Here is a 23477-nt window from a genome sequence, read left to right on the forward strand (position 1 = left end):
CTGTTAAAGCCTGTATTGCATCAGTAGGCACAGCAGATCTATAAGCCATACACTTCTTCAATAGAATAGATCGCTGAATTTAAAATATCTTGCACACCCTGAATTCTTGAAAAGCAGAGCCCAACCAGATATGTGATGCATACCGCACAATTCGTCGCAGCTTAAAAGTTCCCTGGTTATCTCGTATTTCCTTTGAAATGCGAAATAACCAGCTAATTTATTTCAATTGGTTTTCAACTGGCAGATACACACTGCGCCAATTGAAATCTTCCCACAAAAACTTTCCAGAAAGCAGGGCCGAATTTATACTAGCAAAATTTTTTTTGGCCAAACGGTCTCCTAAACGTGACATTATGGGATCCATGATTTATCCATCCAACATTGTTAAACGATCGTTTTTAGCATCTACCTTTGATACCGGAGTGCCCTGAATGCCAATATCAACAACTGAATGTGGCTCTTCTGGAAAGCATATGTGATTTGCGGATTTCTTCACTTTGATAGAGTTTCGTGTGCTGGACAAGGGTCGCCATTAATTCACTGGTTAATTTCTTCCCAGTTAATTTCTGGCATGTCATCACTGAGTGATAAAAAATGTTTAAAATCACCTACATATTAGATGACGCTGAAAGTGTTATACATGGCTTAGGAAGTTACTGATTTCCTTCCATTGAGGCTGAAGAAGGTATCGTTTATTTGGAAGTAATTCTTAAGAACTTTCACTGCTTCTTTAACACTGAGTCATCACAAGCCAATTTAAAATCTAGATATAAAATATCACACAGCTTGGCAAATATATCCGAATAAGTGTGTTGTCCAGATTAGTGGTGGCTGTGCCTGTTGGGTGAAGAGGAATATTGGTGGAACCGCATCCGTGAATCGAATTTTGTAATGTATAAAACAGAGTGGTCTTTTACCCCAATTACTTTTGGGACTGTCGAAACCAGGAGCAGAGCAGATCCAAGAAGGACTAATAGGACTTGAGCCCTTGGCCCCTTCGAGTCCAGGGTTTACAAACGCCTAACTTGTATTTTTAAAATTTTTTTTTTATTTTTTTGTGTTAGGGTATTAATTTGTAAAACGTTTATTATTTAGAGTACATGCAGACACTCTTGACATTCGAAATTTTAAATGATTAACGGTTATTATGACCTTGAAACAGCTTTACACCAAAATCCTCTACACATCGCGAGGTTTTCACAATTAGAATGTTGGTGGATACTGCACTTGCTCTGACACGACCCCGATAGAACCAAGCTCCAACTTTTCGTAGTTTAACAACGTTCTAAAATATTATGTAGCGACACTGTGATTGTTATCTTTACTAACAATAACAAATGGAATATTAGTGAGAGAAAAGCTAATAGCTCCTCTTAATTGACCGATTATGTTATTCAGGAAGTCACCACATTGATTTAGCTGATTATGCCATGCACATTATACTAATACCTAAAAGGAGCCCACTAAGAACACCAGCCCTGCGTCCCCAAGAACATAGATCTGCCCCTAGTCGAAACAATTCCAATAGGTCTGGTATGACCTATTGGAATTGTCTGCTTTAATGATGAAGTTGGTAGTCTATCTGGATACGATTGCTTTCAAGGAGTTTAATTATCAGCTGAATAGCAAACTGGTTTAACAACTGGTTTAAAAGTGGGCACTGATTTGTTGGCATCTGATTATTATTATTATTAGCTATATGGTGAAAGGAAGCCTGAGGCTTATGCTGCACCAGCCAAAAAAAGAAAAAAAAAATTCCCGAGTTACCCTGAGAGAGAGAGAGAGAGAGAGAGAGAGAGAGAGAGAGAGAGAGAGAGAGAGAGAGAGAGAGAGAGAGAGTAAAAAATAGAAAGGAATCACCAAGAAAGAGAAGAATGATGATATCCAACTCAGGACCCTGGGTGTTTGGTAGATAGTTCTGAGGGGTGGCTTAGCCGTCTGCATCTCTCCCTCCTGAGGTGATGAATCACTGCTTATAGAAGCAAGTCACTCTGGCAGCGTTAAAGACTTCTAAAGAGGCTATGCCGAAAACGCTTTTGTAGCTAAGGCCAAATTTCCCTCCTATCTTGTCACTAAGAAAGCTGAATACTTTCTTAAATAGGCCGGCTTGTTTTATAATCATTTATTGAAAAATAAAATAAAATGCTTTATAATTTCAGTTCAAAATTACACAAGTATATACACTGGGGCCATGAAATGGTACCTGGGGACACGGACGCAAATGAGGTTAAGGGACATCGCATATTTATGTTGAGAATTTGATGGCTCCTTCGATTGGGCGCCCTGGTGCGGCGCATCCAATGCACCCCCACATTTGCACGGCCCTGAGCACACCACACAGTCATCAATTAATGCTTACAGAAATGATAAATAGGTAAGAAAATTTAATATATTAATAGGGTGTTATTAAGCAAGCATAACAAAATAATAAAAGATTTAACTCTATGAATAAATAATAAAGCAGATTCTTAAAATACAGAAGTTATTAAATTACTTCATTTTTTCTAAATTTCATTTTGTTTAATACATTTTGCCGAAATATTCAACTCCATATGGACAGAAAAAGTTTAGAATCACCAAAGGTTCATGACTAATATTTGTGGTTAATGATTCACATTTAATTAATTTTTTTTCTTAAATATGTATTTATGCTAAAAATAATTTCTCCGATTTACTCAGAATAAAGTACTGAATGCAGAAAGACAAAGAAGTAAGATTCTACCAGTAAATGAAAGAACAAGTAGAGAGCTCTCTTGTAAATAAACTGTCAAGTATAAAACCGATGGCACTGCACGTTACCGCTTCGCTTCTGACCATTGATTTCCTGAATGAAAATTGGGCTGGCTGCAATTATTAGTACCAGCAAGAAATAGGCTAACAAAAAGAGAACAAATGTTCTCAAAAAAGGCCACCACAGCGTAGAAATAATTCATCCTGAACCGTGCTGTTTCTTCTAATGATCATCTCCCTCTGCGTCCCAACTGCATTCTCATCTTCATCTCTTTAAGTAGAAAACGAAAAATTCTCTGGGTCCATAAATTTATACCAAGGAGAAACTTCTTTTAGCCTATTTCTAATCCACCTTAGAAAGGTATCTAATTCTAATAATTCGATTAATGTAGGAAATCTGGTGTTTCCATAATAAGCTGCTGTTTTAGATATCCAACTCTCTGTATTTCGATGACCATTTTTTAATTTAAAAAACCAAGAATGATGGAAATGCAGGGATTAGTCTCACAACCTTTGGGTGATGAGACTGATGCCTGCAATCTCCAGTTAAACCCCAACACAGAGAGATTCATTTCCAACGAAGGAATAACAGGGTTTTGTGACCTCAACTTGGAAAAAATGAGTTCACTTAATGAGAATCTGCGTATGCTCCTACATAGATATTTAGATGCTAGTAAACACTTGGTTTTTAACCATCTGAAAAACAATAAACGTAATGCAAAATAAAAGTGCTATTTTAGAGTTTCAGGTAATTAGCTAATGTGGGTTGTCCACATCCAGAAAACCGAAATCCCCAAAGATCAGAATTTGAGGGAGTGGTGACTGATATTCGAGAAGGTGGAAATCTGTTCGTGCATGTCAAGTGACCTTCTTCCACTGACTGGAAATTTTATTTAGTTTTTATAGTCAGTGAAAAAGGTCATTAATATACAAGAATGCAAGAAGAAAAACGAGAGAAAGAAGTGAGTCGTTGGGAAACCAGCTTGAGTTGAAACACTAAAAGACACGTTTTCTGGCCGATGTCCCAGATTTACCTGTACAGTGTACTTGATTTACAGAATGTGTCCATTAAAACAGTAATTCATAAGAACTTCAAATCGTCACATCAGTGATGATTTCAAATCAGTGAGCGAAAACTGCAAAACACACCCAGAAATCCATAAATTGGGAGCTTGTTTGGAAGACCCTGTTTTTTTTTTTTTTTTTAGGCGCATCAGCAACTTGGGCCATATTGTGCCATATGTTATGTCTGTAATTTGCGTGTTATGTGAGCGATTTGCTGGACGAAAAACCCTTCCGGGAGGGGGAACCATGCTATCCTCGTCTAAGACCGGTTAACTCAGCCACGCTGTGAAAAAGGCCCATAAGAATTCCTCGTCTTTGACGGGATTCGAACTCGGGTCTTTTATAGTCGGTGTTGAGAGGACTGTGATCATATCAACTGCGTTAACTACGACGGCCCGGAAGATCCTTACCAAAAGCCTCAGAAATATCATTCAAGAACAGAAACTTAACATTGACCAAGTTTCCCATCGAATTTGTCCAAAAATAAGTAATATCACAAACTAAATAGGAATAGATATTCGAGTTCCCCACATGTTTGCAACGTCATCATCGTCAAAGGCCACAAATACTTATTTCTTTTGTGTTTTCATTCAGCCTTTTATTCGGAACAGACAATTTCCGATTGGACTGTTCAATGTTATATTACTACGATAATATTTTTCAGTACTGCAAAATTGCCACACTGAGTAGGCTTTGCATTACTAATATTCCTTTGTGTAGGCATGGACCAGTTTGACGCCAGTGAAGGCTCAAAGTCGGGAACGGCTGATAAAATGTAGTTCGTACACAGTTTTTGAGTGACTGCGATGAAGAATGCGTAAGCATCTAGATCTTTCCGACTTCGAAAATGATTGTGGGGAAAAGACGTGCAGGTTTCAGTATCTCGACAACAATCAACATAGTTAAGTGCTCCCGTTCACTGGTGTCATGAGTCTACTGTGACTTGCTCACCTGCAGTCGAACAACCATCCAAAAAAGTCACACATAAAGACAGCTACGTGTGGTAGACGCCCATGGTAAGCGTCGTGTGTTTCGTCTCGTAACACGGCAACGACGCAGAACAATTGCCCAGCTAATCGCCTAGGAATAACAAGAATGGCCCAGCTAATCGCTTAGGAAAAAACGAGAATATGTACAAGGACCAGTACATAGCGATTAGAGTTAAGCGGCACCGCTTGGTTTCTCACAACTGCGATCATTTCTTTTGTGTTGAATACAGTATCCTGTAAAGGCCAAACAGTGCAAGTCATATGTGGTTTATACACTGAAACGGACAGAATTCATGGGATAACTGGTTCCTGGGCAACGTCACCCCTCTAGCCAGTGGACGAACCCACCGATTGGCAGGTATATAGGTACACTGCATTCACGTAGGACCGTAATTTGATGTTAGAATGGTTAAACGTCGTGAGTTAACCGATTTTGAAAGAGGGGTAATAGTAATAGTAATAGAGGCATGCAATGCAAGAAAGCAAACGTATGAGCTTATGTAGCATCAGCAAAATAATAATAATAATAATAATAAAATAATAAATTCACACAATCATTCTCTCTAAATATTTGTCTAGTTCCCCCTTGAATTTATTTAAGCTAACTTTGACAACGATAAAATGGAAGTTTGTTCCAGCAATTAACCACCCGCTGGCTAAAGGCAAATTTCCGCACGTCTGTTCTACAACTGCCTTTCCTCGATTTGAATATCTCCAGAGTGCCCAAACTATTTTGAACAGTCAGATTACGAACCTAAGGGTTCGTAATCTGAGCAAGTGGAAGGATCCCATCAGAACTCAGCGTGCTCAACACATTCAAGGCCTTATACACCTCAGTCAGATCACCTCGCAAGTGCCTAGTCTCCTAAAAAGCCGAAACTATCGTTTGGGCAAAAAGCACTCTTAGCCTGTTCAAAATTTGTTCGGACTCATAAATAACAGCTTTACAATTGCTGCAATTTGCAGAACTTAAGCCTCTCTTGGTAAGAGGACCCCTTCATTCCCCTCACGAATCTTGTTGCCCTTCTCTGTACACGTTCAAGCAAATCTAAATCCTTCCTAAAATGAGGCCTCCAGACCTGTAAGCAGTACTCAAGGTGTGGCCTGACCATTGCCTCATATAAAGGAATAATCACTTCCTTTTCCCTGCTAGCAAAATTCCTGTATATCATTGACAAAACCCCATGACTTGATGTTGCAGCCTGTCTGCATTGCTTAGAAAACTTCATATCTGACTGCAAAATTACTCCCAGGTCTTTTTCATTTTCTACCACCCTAAGTGTAGTACCACACAGTTGGTACGTTCCTCTGAGGTTACTTCTACTCCTATGCAGTACTTTGCATTTGTCAATGTTAAACTTCAGTTGCCACTTCTCAGTCCATCTGCTCAAATTTTCTAGATCCCGTTGCAGTAGCACACTGCCATTACTGTCATTAACAATCCTGCAAACTTCGATACTAATCCTGATATACCTTCATCAATATCATTGATATATATAAAAAACAACAGTGGGCAAAACACCGAACCCTGTGGGACTTCACTAATAACATTAGTCCACGAAGAACAGCGTCCATTGATTACCACCTCTGTCTTCTCCCACTCAACCATCCTTTTATTCATTGTAGCAACTCATCCTTAATACCCATTCTGCTCCAATTTGTACAGTAGTCTTCCATGCGCAACAGTGTCAAAAGCTTTCCTGAAATCCAAGTACATGATATCAAAATTATTTTTTGCATCCAGTTCCTTTGTAACCACATCATAGTATCCAATCAAATTTGTCAGACAAGACTTTCCCTTAACAAACCCATGCTGTGTCTGAATTATTGCTGCAGTCTTGTCTAGATGATCCTGCAATGCATCTTTAACCAGTGACTCCATTATTTTACACGGAACAGAAGTTAAACTAATTGGTCTGTAATTACTCCTGTTACCCTTCGATCCCCTTTGTGAATTGGGGATTGAAGTGGGTGCCCGACGTATGGGTCACTCAATGGCGCAGATAGTACAGAAATTGCACTGTCCCCGATCAACAGTATCAAGAGTGTATCTGGAATACTACATTTCCGGAATAACATCTCATCGTGGACAGTGCTGTGGGCGGAGAAAGGTGGTGGATGAACGTGGCCGTCTGTCTCGCATTGTTTCAGCCAACCGGAGAGCGACAGTGGTACAAATCAAAAATTCAAATTCAAATTATTATGTTAGGGCCACCCGTAATTTCGTACATATACTCAAATACTCTATGTATTATGGCTGTAAATTGCGTGTTCTCTAGTTGATTTGGATTTGCTTGTTTTGCTGGACGAATAAAAAATCTTGCTATCTACGCCTGAGACCGACTAACTCAGCCACAGAGTGAAAAAAGCCCATTAAAGTTCTTCGCGTCATCGACGGGATTCGAACCAGAGCCTTTTCCACCCGGCGTAGGGAGGACGGTGACGATACCACTGTGCTACACGCACAAACAGTGGCACAAATAACCGCCGACTTCAACGAGGGAGGTGCCAGAAACGTCTCCACCAAGACCATTAGGCACCTCCGTAGCCAGGTGGGAAGGAGCAGCAGTGCGTAGCACACGCTTCTTGATTAGACCGGGATTCGAGCCCGTCACCACCAAATACGGAAGATGCGGAAAGGTCAGGGAATGGCCACCGCATATCCCCGGAGCAATATGGCCTTAGTTGCTAATGCTCCTAAAAAACCAAATAACAATAACAACAATAACAATTGATTAGACCGGGGTTCGAGCCCGTCACCACCAAATATGGAGGATGCGGAAAGGTCAGGGAATGACCACCGCATATTCCCGGAGCAATATGGCCTTAGTTGCTAATGCTCCTAAAAACCAAATAACAACAACAACAACCAAGACCATTAGACGATCATTAGCCGCAATAGGTTATGGGAGCCGCCGATCCACTAGAGTCCCATTGCTAACACCACAACATAGGACTCTATGCCTCAACTGGGCAAAAGAACATCGGCACTAGACCTTGGATGATTGGAGACGGGTCACCTGGTCCGATGAGTCCGGTTTCTAGTTATTTCGAGCAGACGGGAGGGTACGCATCTGGCAGAAACCGCACGAAGATATGCACCCATCATGTCAACAAGGAACTGTTCAGGCAGGTGTAATGGTCTGGGGCATGTTCAACTGGCACACGTTTGGACTTCTGGTACGTCTAGACGCATCTCTGAACGGTCCACGTTACGTGTCCATCCTTGCAGACCATTTCATCCCTTCATGGTCATCGTGCACCCACAGAGCAATGGACTCTTCCCGCAGGACAATGTGCCTCCTCACAGAGCCGTGGTGACTAGAACATGGTTCGAAGAGCATTCCACAGATTTTACCATCATGGAATGGCCTCCCCGTTCACCGGACATGAACCCTGTGAGCATCCTTGGACGCTGTGGAAAAGTCCGTTCGAGCGTTGGATCCTCCACCCAGGAACGCGACGGAATTATGGACAGCGGTGCAGCAAGCATGGATGGAAATACCTGTGGAACGCTTTCGTGCACTAGTGGACTCAATGTCTCGCCATGTGACTGCCCTTATACGGCGAAAGGTGGGCCTACCCGTTACTAGGTAGGTGCCCCATGATTTCTGTCCACTTAGTGTTATGAAGTTTTTTTTTTTTTTCGGTTGTATATATTGAGGGGCGCAACAAAAAGGACGAAGACAGCATGCATTCATCTCACATTAGTGAAAACAGTCGGCAAGCAATAAAATGGAAGCTTGTTTAGAAGGACTTTATGCAAAACACGATCAAAAGCTTTGAAATGTAAAAAACAACTGTCCGAATTTAAAACTTTTCCATTGAATTTTTCAGTAGATGGGTAACATACACTTCGTATATCTGCAATCACTAAACAGATGGACAGTTAAGACAGTTTAGTAGTTCGCAGTTAATGAATATCTCCATTACTTTAGAAAGAACACAGGTAAATGAAATGGATGGGAAGGATTTGTCACCCTTTTTTGGAAATAGCTGGATATGAGCAAATTTTCAAGCAGAAAAAAAAAAACGCCAGCGAAATAACAAAGTTTAGAAAGCTGGCACAGAAGAAGAGTAAGAGCAAAAACACTGATTTTGGAGAACAAGTGGAAAAATGACACCAGGACTTCAGTGTCTTGGCACCAAAATTGTTTAAATTTGTTCAGACATCCTTTTTAAGGAAGACCACAGAAGTCCTTGAGTAGACCGTACTGGGAATGGTAGGAGGTCGTTAATTGAGATCGTCAATACAACAGTTAGAAAAGAAGGCATGCTAGTAAGTAGGCTTTATCTTTAGCTGAGGTGACAATAGAACGATCAAGATCAGGTTTTAACAGAAGTAGAAGCAGTACAGATGAAAAACGTTGTAGCAATAGTTTTGGCAAGAGACCAGAATGCTCAACTGTCGTTTGGGCAAGAAGCACTCTTAGCCTGTTCAAAATTTGTTCGGACTCATAAATAACTGCTTTACAATTGCTGCAAGCTTTAGTGTAGGAAGAAAATGAACCTGGAGATTTGGATGCGAGACAATTGCGATATGCAACATTCTTGTTTTGAACAGTATTAGCACATTTATCGGAAAACCATTTTTTAGTTAGACAGGAGAAGATTTCAAAGTGGAGGGTGGCATAAATTTCATCCCAACGAGAATAATTTCAGATACGATCTGAGCAAACATTGGCATCAGATTTAAAACAGTAATCCAATCAAGGAAAAGAATAAAAATCTCTCAGATAATCCCATTTCGCACTCTTGTAATGCCAAACATGCCAAACTGAGAATGGTCACGAGAGAAAGGCTCCCTTAGAGAAGAGACCACTAAGTTATAATCTGAAGTGCTTAGAGGGCAACGTATCTCGACTGTGTACTTGGAAGAGTTGTTCGTGGGAAAAAAAGATCAAGAGTGTTGGGTGTGTGGTTAGGATTGTCTGAAATTCTGGAAGGTAAATGAGAAAGGTCATTAGTAATTGCAAAATGCTAAGCATCTCGACTAGCTGGATCCATGTGACTGGAAAACTTAAGCCAGCTGGAGTTGAGAAATTGAAATCGCCAAGGTGCTATAGTTCAGGGACTGTTTTCGTGGTATGCCCTGGGTTTTCTGATTATCATTAACTAAAGGTTCGATGGGTACGCCTACTTTTCTATTGTCGTTGATCAAGTACCCTCCATGATGACAGTGTATCCAGACAACTCCGGCGTTCAACAAGACAACAAATCATGCCACAAAGCCCTATAGTTGATACTGGTTTCAGAAACATGACACTGAATTCTCCGTCCTCCAGAAGGTCGCTCAATTCGCCGATCTCACAATTGAGCATATTTGGGACTTATTGGAAAAGGACATTCGATGCCACGACCATCCACCTGACAATGTGCTGGCATTACTAGATACATTGCGCAACGCATGCGTAGCATTACTACAGAGCACCCTGCAATACTTTGGAGTCCATGCCAAGACGAGTTATATTACGGGCAAAAGATAACCCCCAAGGTATTAAACAGACGTTGCTAATGCAAAGCCTACTTAGCGTACAATCCATGACAGGGCTGAAGGAAGTACTCACTTAAATACGGCCAGTCTCTTATAATTAACATAAGACAAAACTGCAACATTCTGTAGTTTTGTCTTATGTGGTCGACTAACCCAAACCAAATGCAAATACCAAATCAAACTACCAAAGAAAATAAAATGATAATAAAATTAACCAAGTAACTAAACGAATGCCAATCCACATACTAATAAACTGATTGATAAAAATTACTCAAACCAAATAAACAAAAGAAAATGAATAAAAGAAGGGGGTGCCTGACCGCACAAAAGAACGTAAATAAATATAAACAGTTGAGGGAGTAGGGCTTGAAGGATATTTGTATGAAAAATAATAAATGTATGTAAAGTTCATTTTGCAAATATAAAAACATGGAGTCTTTTGGAAAGAAGAGAGTGACGATATGAAAAGATTTACTGAAAAGCCTGTTTATAACTGATACTTGTGAGGACTCAATTTTTTTTTTCCTTCTTTTTTTTAGTGCTTTATCAAATCCATGGAGAGATCTCTTGAAGTTCTTACAAATAGAATATAATGATCATGTATATCAATTACATGTTTGAAGCATGCATTTTATAAATCTAATTTGAACGATATAGAAATAAGATCATCTGATCGTGCAACCGAATTGTATCCCCATAGTCAAGTATTGGGAGAATTAGATTATGGAAAGTGCAAAGAACTTTGACTAAGAAGTATCATGTGTTACAACTTCAAATTTGAGGAAAATACTGATTTTTGGGATGGGATTTGGTAAAAGCCTTAGAAGTTGGGTAAAAGATTGACGTTACTTAGGCTGGAGAAGATGCTATTTATTCCTTTCGAACCCCTAGGGTTGGTAAAGAACTAACAACATTCTTTTTATTATATTAACACAGTATGGGTATTTTACAGAAATTATTCCAACTTGTGTATGTATTTTTATTTGATTGTGATCAACGTGTCATTTGATTTTCCCCAAATAGAGCTGTCTCAAAAACTTCCACGATGCAAACGACGACATCTTGGAGAAATTTTGCTTTTCCTAATATTGTCAGCATGGAGATACAATAATGTGCAGCAATAAAAAATAAACTAAAAGTAATTTTGGATTCCCAGATAATTACATATCACAATTGCGAAATCAAAGTGCGCAGTCTATCTACAAAATACAAACGTCACTGACTTATCTCTCAATTTATGGTCCCGTTCATTGTATTCGGCCATATTAAAATCACTGCCTTTTAAGCGCGCAAAATCCGATTAATTCGACCATTTTTAAATGAAACTGTAACTTCCAAGAATGCGAAATACTTTGAAGTTGCATGAATCAGGAAAAACATCGAGAAATCAGAGTCCAATACTGTTTTGATTTTCAACCTGTTTAATCAACCTGTTTTGATTTTCGACCTTCCTGAAGCAATGTCAAAGACCGATTATTTATTAATAAATGACCGATTCGTGTCACTGAACGCACTGACATCAGCCATTTTGAAATCAGCAGTAAATGCATTTTTTTCAGCGTACAAGTCTGCTGCGGCTCATTTTTATTTCTTAAATAATTCCCAAAAAAGCCTTGGGATGTTGTTCAAAGGCGTTCCACTTCAGTGTTTATTACTGGCAGCTAATTTCACAGCGCTCACTTTGTTTTCAGAACACACAATTGCTATTATCTCGATTCTATCAATGACCGTGCAACTTCCCCCCTATCCCCAGCTTTCCCTACTATTAGTCAAACATAAGCACCGTTGTCAACAACACATATACGCATCATCAAAAACTATATCATTAGATTGCAGCACTTTTGGCAGCTATTTCCGTTACTGTAATCGCCTCGTGTACCTGTCTCCGAGTGGTAACTAGAATTGTCTCACATAACAACGAGAGTACACAATGGATGCTATTAGTCAAGGTAAAAGTTTTTTTCAGTTTTCTTATCCTTCCTGGAACATTCTGATTGTATTTAGTACCACATTGCAAGAAACTTTCTCAGCCTGGAATTTGCATTGTTGGTTGCTGAAGCTAAAAAGATCTATTTTATTTTTGTTATCTGTTTGAAATAAAATCCGACTTCTTAACACATTTAATGTACAATATTAATAAGGATGGCAAGAATCTGAAACTCATAGCTGAGAAAGGCATGCCTTATATAGTGTACTGTTACAATTTTAAAATGTTCCATTTATTCTTATTAGAGTTTAATAATGCACACAGTATTTATGTTGCACTCTTGAGTGCAACGAATTATGTCCCTTAAATGGCCACCACTACGAACACAATATTCTATTCGTATCCTCACATTATCCATCTTTTTGTAACGTTTCCGGTGGTATTCTTTCAATTTCATCACTTTTTTTCAATTGCTCAAGTTTACATGGTCTGGATTTTAAGACACTCCATATAAAAGAAATTGCAAACATTAACTTGGTGATCGTGGCGGCCAATTTATGTTACCAAAACGAGATGAGGTGATTTGGAAACATTTCCTTTAAAGTTTCCATGGAAAGTATTGCGGTATATGCCGTAGTACTGTTCAGTTGGAACCAGACATTTCCACATTATTATGACAGCCGAATCATTTTCATAGGGGTAAAGTGTAAAGTGTAAAGTGTAAAGTGTATTTAGGGTCATACGGCACCAGGGGTTTCCCCCATCTCCGCGTTGTTTACATTGTGATGGGTGTACCAGTTTGCTGGAAATGCCAGAGATTTAAAAGTGTATGGATATTGTACATGTGTAGTGTCGTGTACCGTTGTTCATCTGGTCATTTAGCCGCTGGACCCCTACTGAGGCCCAACGTTGCCCCACTTTAGCCCCGTGGAGGCAGACCAGGTACACCAGTATTATAATTATTTACTCTGGCAGGTCCTGCCACCTAATTTCCTTAGATTTCAGTGGCTAGGACCTAAAAAAAAAAAAAAAAAAAAAAAAAAAATGCACATATACGACATACAAAAATGCATATGCATACACATCAATTGGTATAAGTTAGTTCGCGTGGTGAAGGCGCTAGAATGAGAAGCCGAGAGTTTTGGGCGAAATTTATTTGGATGGTTAAATTTGGATTGTGTGGGACTGTCGCTTGCGTATAGTTAGAGAGGGGGAAGGAAAGTTGAAGATTGGGGGGGATATAGTCAGAGAAGGAGCCGATAGGGAAGGTAGCTCCAGCAGTGGGGCATGCCCATGCCCCACCAGAAAGAAGAGAAGGGTGGTGGAGGTTAAGGAGATGGCAAGCCGTCTCCCTCCCCCACCGGGGAAGGGGAGTAATAGTGGGCCAGACAAGGGAGCTGACCCAGATCGCCAATAGGGCGTGAAGGCTTGTGGCTGCGAAGTGGTCGTCTATCATCAGTGGCCTACCATCCAGGTTGGGTTGTTTGGATTCAGTCACAATGGGAAAATAGGGATTGGAGACTCCTGTTTTTGTTGTGCTGGTTATTCCGCAGGTCAGTGCGGCTTGGTGTGGTCGTTCAAGCAGTGAGCTATGTTGGTTCTGGTTGCTCAGGGTTTGCTGGTGGCGGGAGGGTTTGCCGTCTGGCGTAGAGGCTCTGGGCAAATTTAGAGAATTGCTTGTAATTTGCTTCATTCTCCAGTAGATAATGCTCCTGGTTTTTGGGGTTGAATTGCATCTGTGTGATCAGGTGTCCACGTAGATCTTCATAGTGCTCACATTCATACATTATGTGGTCCCATGTCTCCAGAGAGCCACACGCGCACATGGGATTATCTGTGATGCCAAGGAGGTTCAGTTTGTTGCGAATCGCTCCGTGTCCTGTGAGGAGGTAAGTGGTGTAGCGTCCGGGGTTGAACCATTGCGGATATTGTGGGTAGACCTGTTGGAGATTAGGTAGAAACTTTCGAGTTATTTCACCTTTGGTTGAGTCAGTCCAACGTTGCTGCCAGATTGTTTGTAGGTATGTTTCCAGTCTTTTCTTCTCTGCCTGTATGTTATTTATCGGGTCTGTGGTAAGGTCTTGATACGTTGTGGCTTTTCCACGCCTGAGTTGCTGCTGCATTCCTGTGCGGATTACTTCCAAGTCGAGAGGCAAGGTTCCCGTGATAACTTGCAGTGCATGTGTTGATACTGTATTGCATGCTCGGGTGATGGTTAGGAGGATCGGTCTGTGTATTATTTCCAATCGTCGACGATTAACCACTGTTGAGGCCTTTTTATACCAGACGCCGGAGGCATATGTAATTGCTGGGATGATGGCTGCCTTGTAGAGGAGCGCAAGGGTGCGCCTCTTCAGCCCCCAGTCTCGGCGGGTGACCCTGGCAAGCATGGCTACGTAATTTTTGATCTTTGTCTGTATATAGTTGAGGTGGGGGGTAAACGATCGGTTTCTGTCTAGTATAATTCCAAGGTATTTAAGTTCAGTGACAAGCTTAACGGTTCTATCATTGATTCTAATTTGGGGCGGTCTGGTTGGGGTCAGGAAGCCTTTTAGGAGTATAGATTTCGTCTTGGTTGACGAAATGGTCAGGTGATGTCCCTCCGCCCAGTCTCGGAGGGTGGTTAGTGCTTCGTTTGCGATGATCTCCATCTGAGCCCTAGAGTTAGCGGCCAGTACCAAGGAGAGATCATCAGCAAACGCCAATGATTTGACGTTCCCTAGATCCTTGCAGAGGAACTCATCAAGTACACAGTTCCATAGGAGGGGACCCAGTACCGAGCCCTGGGGGCATCCCCGACAGATCCGGCGCTCCACCCTACAATAGGGAGCATCTACTAAGATTCTTCTGTTACTTAAGTAGCTCCGCATACAGCCATAGAGATTCATTGGTAATTGGGCTGCTCTGAGTCTTGCAAGGATGCTCGGCCACCATAGAGCATCGAACGCCCCGGCAAAATCAATCGAGATGAGGAGGAAATATTTTCGGTCGCAACTCTCTGCTAAGTCCAGGATACATTCCAGAGCGTCAACGGTAGATCTTCCAGGTTTAAAGCCGAATTGGTTGTTTGCAGTTAAATTTGTTGTGTTGTAGTGTTCTACTATCCTCTGTTTGAGCAGTTGTTCAAATACTTTGCTTAACACCGAAAGTAGGGCTATTGGTCGATATGATTCTGGCATCTGTGGCTGTTTGGATGGGTTTTTAAGTATAAGTTTCACGCTGGCCACCTTCCAGTCTGAGGGGAACCAGCCAGAGCTAAGGCAGTGGTTGTACAAGTCTAGGAGGAGGTCAGGGGTATATTCGGCAACTTTCTTTACTATTTCCGGCTCCAGCATGTCCGGACCTGGAGTTCTTTTGCTTTTTAATTTGCTTATGGCTGTTTGTAATTCATGGTGAGTGAAAGGCTCTTCTATTCGGGTGGTTTGGTAAGCTTCGTTGGCTAGACAAAGTAGTTGTTGTTCAGGAGTATCATTTCCGTTTAGTGGTTTGAAGGTGGTATTTAGGATGTTGTTGATTGAATCTTGCCAATTTTTTGTCATAGTGCCTTGCGGGGTAATCGTGGAGGATGTCACCTCCCCTCTGGGCAGTTTGTTCATGGTTATGCGATATATTATGTTCCATGGGCTCGAGTTGCCTACAGTAGACACCAGGTGCTCCCAGGACAGCTTCTTTCGCTGCCTGATCATCGCGGTATATGTATTCCTGGCATCCCTGTACTGCTGCCTGAGAAACTCCACCTCAGGTGGGGGCCAGGTCCGTCTAGCTCTCTGAAAGGCTCGTCTCTTTTGGTTCATTTCCCGTCTCAGTACTTCAAGTTCTCGTGACCACCACGGGACTGCTCCCGGCTGTGGGGTCCTTGTCCTGATCGTCTGGTTTGCAGCACTTGTTATGGCATTTGTTATTGCACGTTGGTGATGATCCGGTGTGCAGCCCAGTAGTTGGTCGGTTTGTAGGTTGTTGGCTTTGCAGATGACAGCCTCTTTGAATCGTTCCCAATTCGCTTTATCTACTGCATACCTGTTTTGTTTGAGACTAATGACTGGGGCTCGGTGGAGTGATCTTTGCATGTCAAATGTGATAGCTCGGTGGTCGGAAGTGGTCCAGTTCTCTTGAACCTTCCAGGCTGCAATATGACTGGCAAGGGATCTGGTAGCTATGGTAGCATCCAAGGTGGCTTCCCAAAGGGTTGAACTGAAGGTGGGTAGATTATTGGGACGGTTTAGGACGACAAAGCCACTGTTAGTCAAAAACTCTTCCATGTGTTGTCCATTTCTGGACCCTCTGCGTTCCGGGGTCTCACTGTGCCACAGAGGTGAGCGGCAGTTCAAGTCAGCGGAGACAAGTATCCTGGCTCCATGCAGCTCGGTGAGTACATGTTGCAAGTACTGTGTTGCAGGGAGAATATCAACGCCCGGACGACAGTACAAGGATATCACATACAATTCTCCCAGTGATGATATTATGTGTGCACAGGATGCCCACTCAGAACACAGATGGGTGATCTTTGTCACCGTTATATTAGGGTTTCTCACCACTATAGCCGCCCAGGGGGTCACTCCACCCACCTGGACAATCTTGTAATTGAGCGGGTATCCCCGTACAGCCCCGGCGCAGGGGCTTTCATAGGGGTATGATGCCGAAAGCAGATACCCCACATCAGACGGTAACAGTTTGGCCATGAAGTGGTTGTTCATGAAGGCGACATGGATTTTCCGCTGCCCAATATCTAAAATTTTGTTTATTTATACACCCATTCAAATAAAAGTAGGCCACGTCACTTCTGATTAAACGACTGATCAAGTCTCAATCATTGCTCTTCTGCAGGCATGGTTTGCCCCTGAAATTATACATTTTCATAAAATTCAAATGTATATCCAAATCACGAACAAGTAATTGTTGAGCCATTTACATTTTATAAAACTTTAAATCGATATGCAATGTACTGCGTACACTTCCTTTCTGATGCGTTCAATTCTCTTGACTGAAGAGTAACAGATGTTCGAGGACTGCGTTGTGATGTTTCTCTGATTCTTTTCAATGATTCCTAGAGTACGGGCAGCACGCATCCGATCCGGAGATTTCTCATCTGTTACAGACTGTTGTTCTAAACCAGGCCCGGGCAAACTATGACCAGCGGGCCGCATGCGGCCCGCGAGCTTTAATTGTATTTTCGAAAAAAAGTTTACTTATTTTATGCCTTTTGCGAAGCCTTTTTGAAAAATAAATTTGTATATGTAACACATTATAGAATTTGTCGACTTGTAAATTGTTTTATCATCTCTGTATTGTTCAAATTGAGATAGAATTTGAAATTGTGCGCGAACCGGAGCGAGCCAACGGGCGCTTTTATAAGGGTATAATTTGCGATTATAAACTAACTGCGCGAACAGACAACCGGTGATGACGACAACGGCTTTGCTGCGGTGGCGGAGTAATAGGATAGGACTGCTGACCAGCCGCAGTTCCAATCTGTTTTCTCTGACGGTCATACCGCAATTAGTTTTTTTGCGTTATCTTCGGTTATCATCTTGGTGCCAGTAGCGATAAAAATAATATTTACTCCCTTTTAAAAATGAATAAAAAACGAAAAATTCAACAGGAGCATCGTGTCTTCAACGAAGAGTGGAACACAAAATATTTTTTTGCTAACATAAATAAGAAGACTATTTGTCTCATCTGCCGGGAGAGTGTCTCAGTGCTGAAAGAGTACAATATTGAAGACCAAACAACGGGAGCTGATATATTTGAAAAAGTTGAAAAATGCTTTTCTTTTAACAAGATATAATTTACAATGGAACAAAATGGTAAGCGTAACAACTGACAGAGCACCAAGTTTGACAGCTAAAAATGTTGGAGCGTTAAAGAAAATTCAGGATAAAATTTGTGAAAATTATCCTGATTATAATTTAATTACAATTCATTGTATTATACATCGACAAGTATTATGTAAAAATGTGTTAAAAGTTGAACATGTCACATCTTGTATTATTAAACTAGTAAATGTAATACGATCGAGGGGCCTGAAACACAGACAATTCGTTAATTTTCTTCAAGATATTGAATCCGAGTACACAGATATTCCTTATCATAGCCAAATTCGATGGCTTAGCTTAGGAAAAGTTCTTCGGCGAGTATGGGATCTTAAAGATGACATCATTCTACTTTTAAAACTGAAAAATATTATGGACTTTCCCGAATTAACTGATAATAACTGGATTTAAGAGCCTGACCTTGGCCAGGCAAAGTGCACATTGATAAGGGCAGCATAATAATGCCCAATATATTGTAAATAATGTTCAAAGCACGATTATGAATATGTTGTAAATAAAGTCAAGAATCTCTTTATGAATATAAATATTAATATAACATAATTTAAATATGAATATCTTTATTATTGTAAATACTGTCAAAAGCATATATCCTGTAAATAATCTGACACTGATTCTATTTTATTGTTGGCTCTGGGGGATGAGCCCGAACTTCGATGTGGGCCCCGTCTCCCCAAGGCTATTATTGTCCACCAGCCAATGTAAAACCCCTGGCATTGCTGCTGTGAAGGGTCTATTGTATATACCACGTTTGTATACAATAAAGATTATATATATATTTGTGATTTTGCGTTTACCCTGGACATCGTGACACACTTAAATACTTTCAACGCCGTGTTACAAGGGAAAAAATTTATACGACCATGATATGATAAAAAGTTTGAATGGATTTCAATTAAAACTCCAGTTGTTCCTTCGACATTTACTGATTAGCAAGGTAGACCACTTTCCAACCATGAAGCTGCTGAAGATTCCAGAAAATAAATTTGAAAAATATTGTGAAATTATCAACGCTTTGAATGACGACTTTTCACGAAGATTTGGCGACTTCCGAAAAATTGAGACAAGTTTGGCAATAGTGCGCGACCCATTTTCAATAGAAATTGATAGTACACCGAATGAACTACAACTTCAGATTATAGATCTGCAGTGTGATACCGATTTAAGGGAATTGCACCGTCGTGAGGAAATCTGTAAATTTTACAATACTCTTAATTCGGACAAATTCGTCAAACTTACAAAGATTTTGCCCGAAAAATGTTAGTTATTTTTGGATCAACCTACATATGTGAATAAACATTTTCCATCATGAATCTAAATAAAAATTCTTTACGATCGAGCATCACCCATGAACATTTATAAGCAGTTTTAAGAATCTCAACTACAAAATTAACACCCGAAATTAAAAAAATGTTAAAAGATGTAAAACAGTTCCATTCATCTCATTAAATTCTTGGTTGTTAGAGAATATTTTTTTTTTAATGTTATATTTATTCTTCATGATAACAAATAATATATATCTAAAAATAGTATTTTACGTGCGGCACGTCTTCTTTTTGAATTCCTAATGTGGCCCTTCAGCCAAAAAGTTTGCCCAGGCCTGTTCTAAACTGTAAACCCAATGTGTTATGGTCTTTCTTATGGTAGACTTGAAACGCTACCATTTCTTCCAATGTTGACATGGTGTCTAAATTCCCGTTGAATACTCACAACAGAATCACCTGGTTTAAAAATTATTTCGAAAGGAAGTGCAAAATGTTTATTGTAATCACTGTTCCATTTTTACTGAATGCTTTAGTGTACTCTACTCCAGGACACAAATCCGGGCATCCCACTGTAACGGCTGCGAAAACAGGTAATAAAACATATTTAGTTATAATAAATGACATTTATCTTACTTTTAAACTAAGGCGCATTTAGGGCTAGAGCCTCAAGCTGCGAACAAATTTAGACTATGTATATAAAGTGCTTAGCATCATAATACACAGCCATTTCTGAATAAACAGAAAATTTTTAAGGTGGCATCGTTTTAATAAATGGGAATTTTGATGAGTCATGCTGCTTACCGTGAACATACCATTTCTTGTTTTAAAGTTAAGAAAATTTATATTTACTTAATATTTATATTCACAAAGTACTTATACATTTGACTGGGCTTTCAGGGTTTCCAAAGTACAGTATTTGAATAAGATAATCTATTATTAGTAAAACTGTCCTTGTATATGTCTGACCATGATCTTTCCGTCACGTTTTGTCCATCGAGTTTATATTTATCGAATTTTAATTATAAATTATAAGTGACCTTTTGTTGACAAGTTGTAGCATGGCGTCATTAAACAAAATGGATTCCGCTGCTTTGAGCTTTCCATTATTTTTTGGTATACCTCATCAAATTTTATTCAAGAGTGAAAAAAGAACCAGAGAGCCGCCCAGCTATAAAATCCTCGGGAGCAACTGTACACTAGATTTTTTGAAATTCCTTCGGGTAATATGTTGTAGAACGCTGTACAGTAATAAGTTAGATTAGCATTAGTAGATGCATATGATGCAAGAAAGCAAGCTTATACAGCATCATCCACAAAAAAACCCTTCCCATTTCACCGATCCATTCGTTCCAAATGTTTGTTTGTTTAGTTCTACCTTGAATTTATTTAAGCTATCAACTTCCACAACAACAAACGAAAGTTTTGTTCCAGAAATCAACTACCCGCTGGCTAAAGGCAAATTTCTGCACATTTATTCTACAACTCTCTTCCTCAATTTGAATCTATGCCCGCTCAGGTTTGTAATCTGAGCAAGAGGAAGAATCCCATCAGCATTGGGCCTGCTCAATCCATTCATCCGATGATTGGGATGGTTTATACACCTCAATCAGATCGCCTCACAGGTGCCTATTCTCCAGAAGATGCAATTTACAGAACTTAAGTCTTTCTTCATAAGAGCACCCCTTTGTTCCACTCAATTCCTGTATATCATTGACAAGACTCCATGACCTACTCTGGTAGCCTGTCTGCACTGCTCAGAAAACTTTATATCTGACTGCACAATTACACCCAGGTCTCTTTCATTCTCCACTACCATGAGTGTAACACCACCCAGTTGGTACATTTCTCCGGGGTTACTATTACCCATATTCAGTACTTTGCATTTGTCAATGTTAAACTTTTGCCACATCTCAGCCCATCTGTCCAACTCTTCCAGATCCTATTGCAGCAGCATAGCGTCATTACTATTATTAACAACCCTGCCAAACTTTTGTATCTGCACAAGGTCGAAAGAAATAGATGGGCACGTTTTGACAATGGAAATGAGATTTTTTACTCTCATATCAATTTTAGATGTGACAAGTCGGAATAGAGCAAATTAAGTAAATGAACCACTGAACGTTATATATTATTACTATAGTTGTTGCTCTTATATTATTTTTCCCTGATTGGGGGATTCCACTCCGTGACGGGTACTGCTACCAAGTACACAGGTTGGTTGTAATGTCTAGTGTTACTGTCGGTCGAGGAAATCTATGACTATCCTACAGGTGTTCAGGATTGCGACTTTCTGGAGTTCCTTGTAGGTGTTCTCTGGGAGACCTATTGCTGCTAGGCTGCTATGTAGAGTCTTTGGTACCATACCGGTGGTTGACACGATGATTGGGATGGTTGATACTTCTTGCATATGCCACATCTCCTTGATCTCATGTCTCAAGTTCGTGTACTTCCTAATTTTTTCTTCATGGGTTTTCTTGGCATTGCTAGCGTTCGGCACCGCTATGTCAATCAGGTAGGTAGCCTTTTCCATCTTGTCCACAAGGGTTATGTCCGGTCTGTTGTGCGGGATGGTCTTATCCGTTATTATGGCGCGGTCCCAGTACAGCGTGTGCGTTCGGGTCTCTAGTACTGCCTGGGGTTCGTACTTGTAATATGGTACACTTTCTTTGGTCAACTGGTATTTCCTCGCTAGCTTCTGATATATTATCCTGGCTACCTGGTCGTGTCTATGAGTGTACTCAGTCTGGGTGATCACCTTGCACCCCGCGGTGATGTGTTGGATCGTTTCTGAGGCCAGGTGGCATCGTCGACATGTGTCATCTGACATTCCAGGCTCCTTTGCGATGTATTTTCTATAGTTTCTGGTGTTGATTACCTGGTCTTGGATGGCTAGCATGAATCCTTCAGTCTCGGGGAAGAGCGTCCCGCTTGTGAGCCATGCATTGGAAGCAATGTTATCGATGTGATCTTGATGGAGATCTTTGTAGTGTCTGCCATGGACTGTCTTCCTAGCCCATCGTTCTAATTTTCAGGGGGTTCCTCGCTTAGGTTGAGTGGTGTATACCACTTATCTATCTTCCTTATGGCCTGGTGGAGTGGTGCTGTGTTGTTCTGGAAGTAATCCTTCAGGTTAACTATCGCTGTTTTCTGTTGTTCTATCAGGCCACTTCCTCCCTCCCTCTTTCCGAGGTATTGTTATCTCTCCACTGCTGACTTCGGGTGGTGTTGGCGACTCTTGGTCATAATTGTCCTTGTCTTTCGCATGATATCTTCTAGCTCGGTGTTAGTCCAATCTATGACCCCGAAGGTGTATGTTAGTACTGGAGCTGCATATGTGTTTATGCATATGTGTTTATGTGTTTATGGCTTTAACTGTGTTCACTCCGTTCAATTTTGCTTTCAGTAGGCTTCTGAGTCTCTGATGATATTTTTCGGTCAGGCACTTCTTGATTTCCTTGTGTTCTAACTGCTCAGCCTGCATCATCCCTAAGTATTTGTAGGTCTCTTCTTCTGTCATAGCTTCGATCTCTTTACCAGTCAACAGCTGGTAGTTTCGGCCAACTAATTTTCCCTAGTGCAGTGTGTGGGTTTTGCATTTTTCTAGACCAAATTCCATCCTGATGTCCTTGCTGAATTCTTCGGTGATACGGAGTATTTGCTTCTCGGTTGCTGCGTAGAGCTTGATGTCATCCATGTAAATCAGGTGGGTTAGGGTGTGCAGGTTCTTTCTTCCTTCTTTGAGGTTATATCCATGCTTGCTGCCGTTTATCATGGTGGATAGCAGGTTGAGTGCTATACAGAACCATAGTGGGCTCAGAGCATCTCCCTGAAAGATTCCTCTTCTAATGGGGATTGGCGTGGTTGTGATGTTCTCGACCTTAATGGTGGTACTCCATTTTGCCATTGTTGCTCCTAGGAAGTTTGTCACTATCGGATTGACCTTGTAGATCTTCAGGGTCTCTATTAGCCAGCTATGAGGTACGGAGTCGAAGGCTTTGCAGTAATCGATGTAGGCCGTGTATAGGTTGCGGTGCTTCTTGAAGGCTTGTTCCATAACTGCGGCATCTATGGTTAATTGCTCCTTGCATCCTTTGCTCCTCCGCTTTCATCCTTTCTGCTGTTCGTCCATTATGTTCTGACTCTCTAGGTGGTCTTCTTAGTTATGCAGCTGGTCAGGGT

General features: G+C 40.8%; 2 protein-coding genes across 4 annotated transcripts in view; one reads left to right on the forward strand and one right to left on the reverse strand.

Moving 5' to 3' along the window:
* LOC150087646 (tubulin alpha-1C chain-like) overlaps nucleotides 1-23477 on the reverse strand; it is a 58660-nt gene that overhangs the window by 25242 nt on the left and 9941 nt on the right. The window lies entirely within an intron of this gene.
* Nucleotides 1-23477, forward strand: part of LOC150087647 (rab GTPase-activating protein 1-like) — a 298662-nt gene that overhangs the window by 2600 nt on the left and 272585 nt on the right. For 2 of the 3 annotated variants that reach the window (XR_016546720.1, XM_090369174.1), the window contains exon 1: nucleotides 12194-12227. The exons of the other annotated variant lie outside the window; for it this stretch is intronic. Coding sequence is in view for 1 of the 2 variants with exons in the window: in XM_090369174.1 (XP_090225300.1) it covers nucleotides 12209-12227 (19 nt within the window). In the remaining variant the exon portion in view is untranslated. Of the gene's footprint in view, nucleotides 1-12193; nucleotides 12228-23477 lie in introns of those variants that run through there. 3 annotated transcript variants of the gene reach the window in all.

The sequence above is a fragment of the Mastigoproctus giganteus genome, chromosome 3 (genome assembly GCF_048544385.1).
Source record: "Mastigoproctus giganteus isolate SK-2022 chromosome 3, ASM4854438v1, whole genome shotgun sequence".
NCBI classification, from domain to species: Eukaryota; Metazoa; Arthropoda; class Arachnida; order Uropygi; family Thelyphonidae; genus Mastigoproctus; species Mastigoproctus giganteus.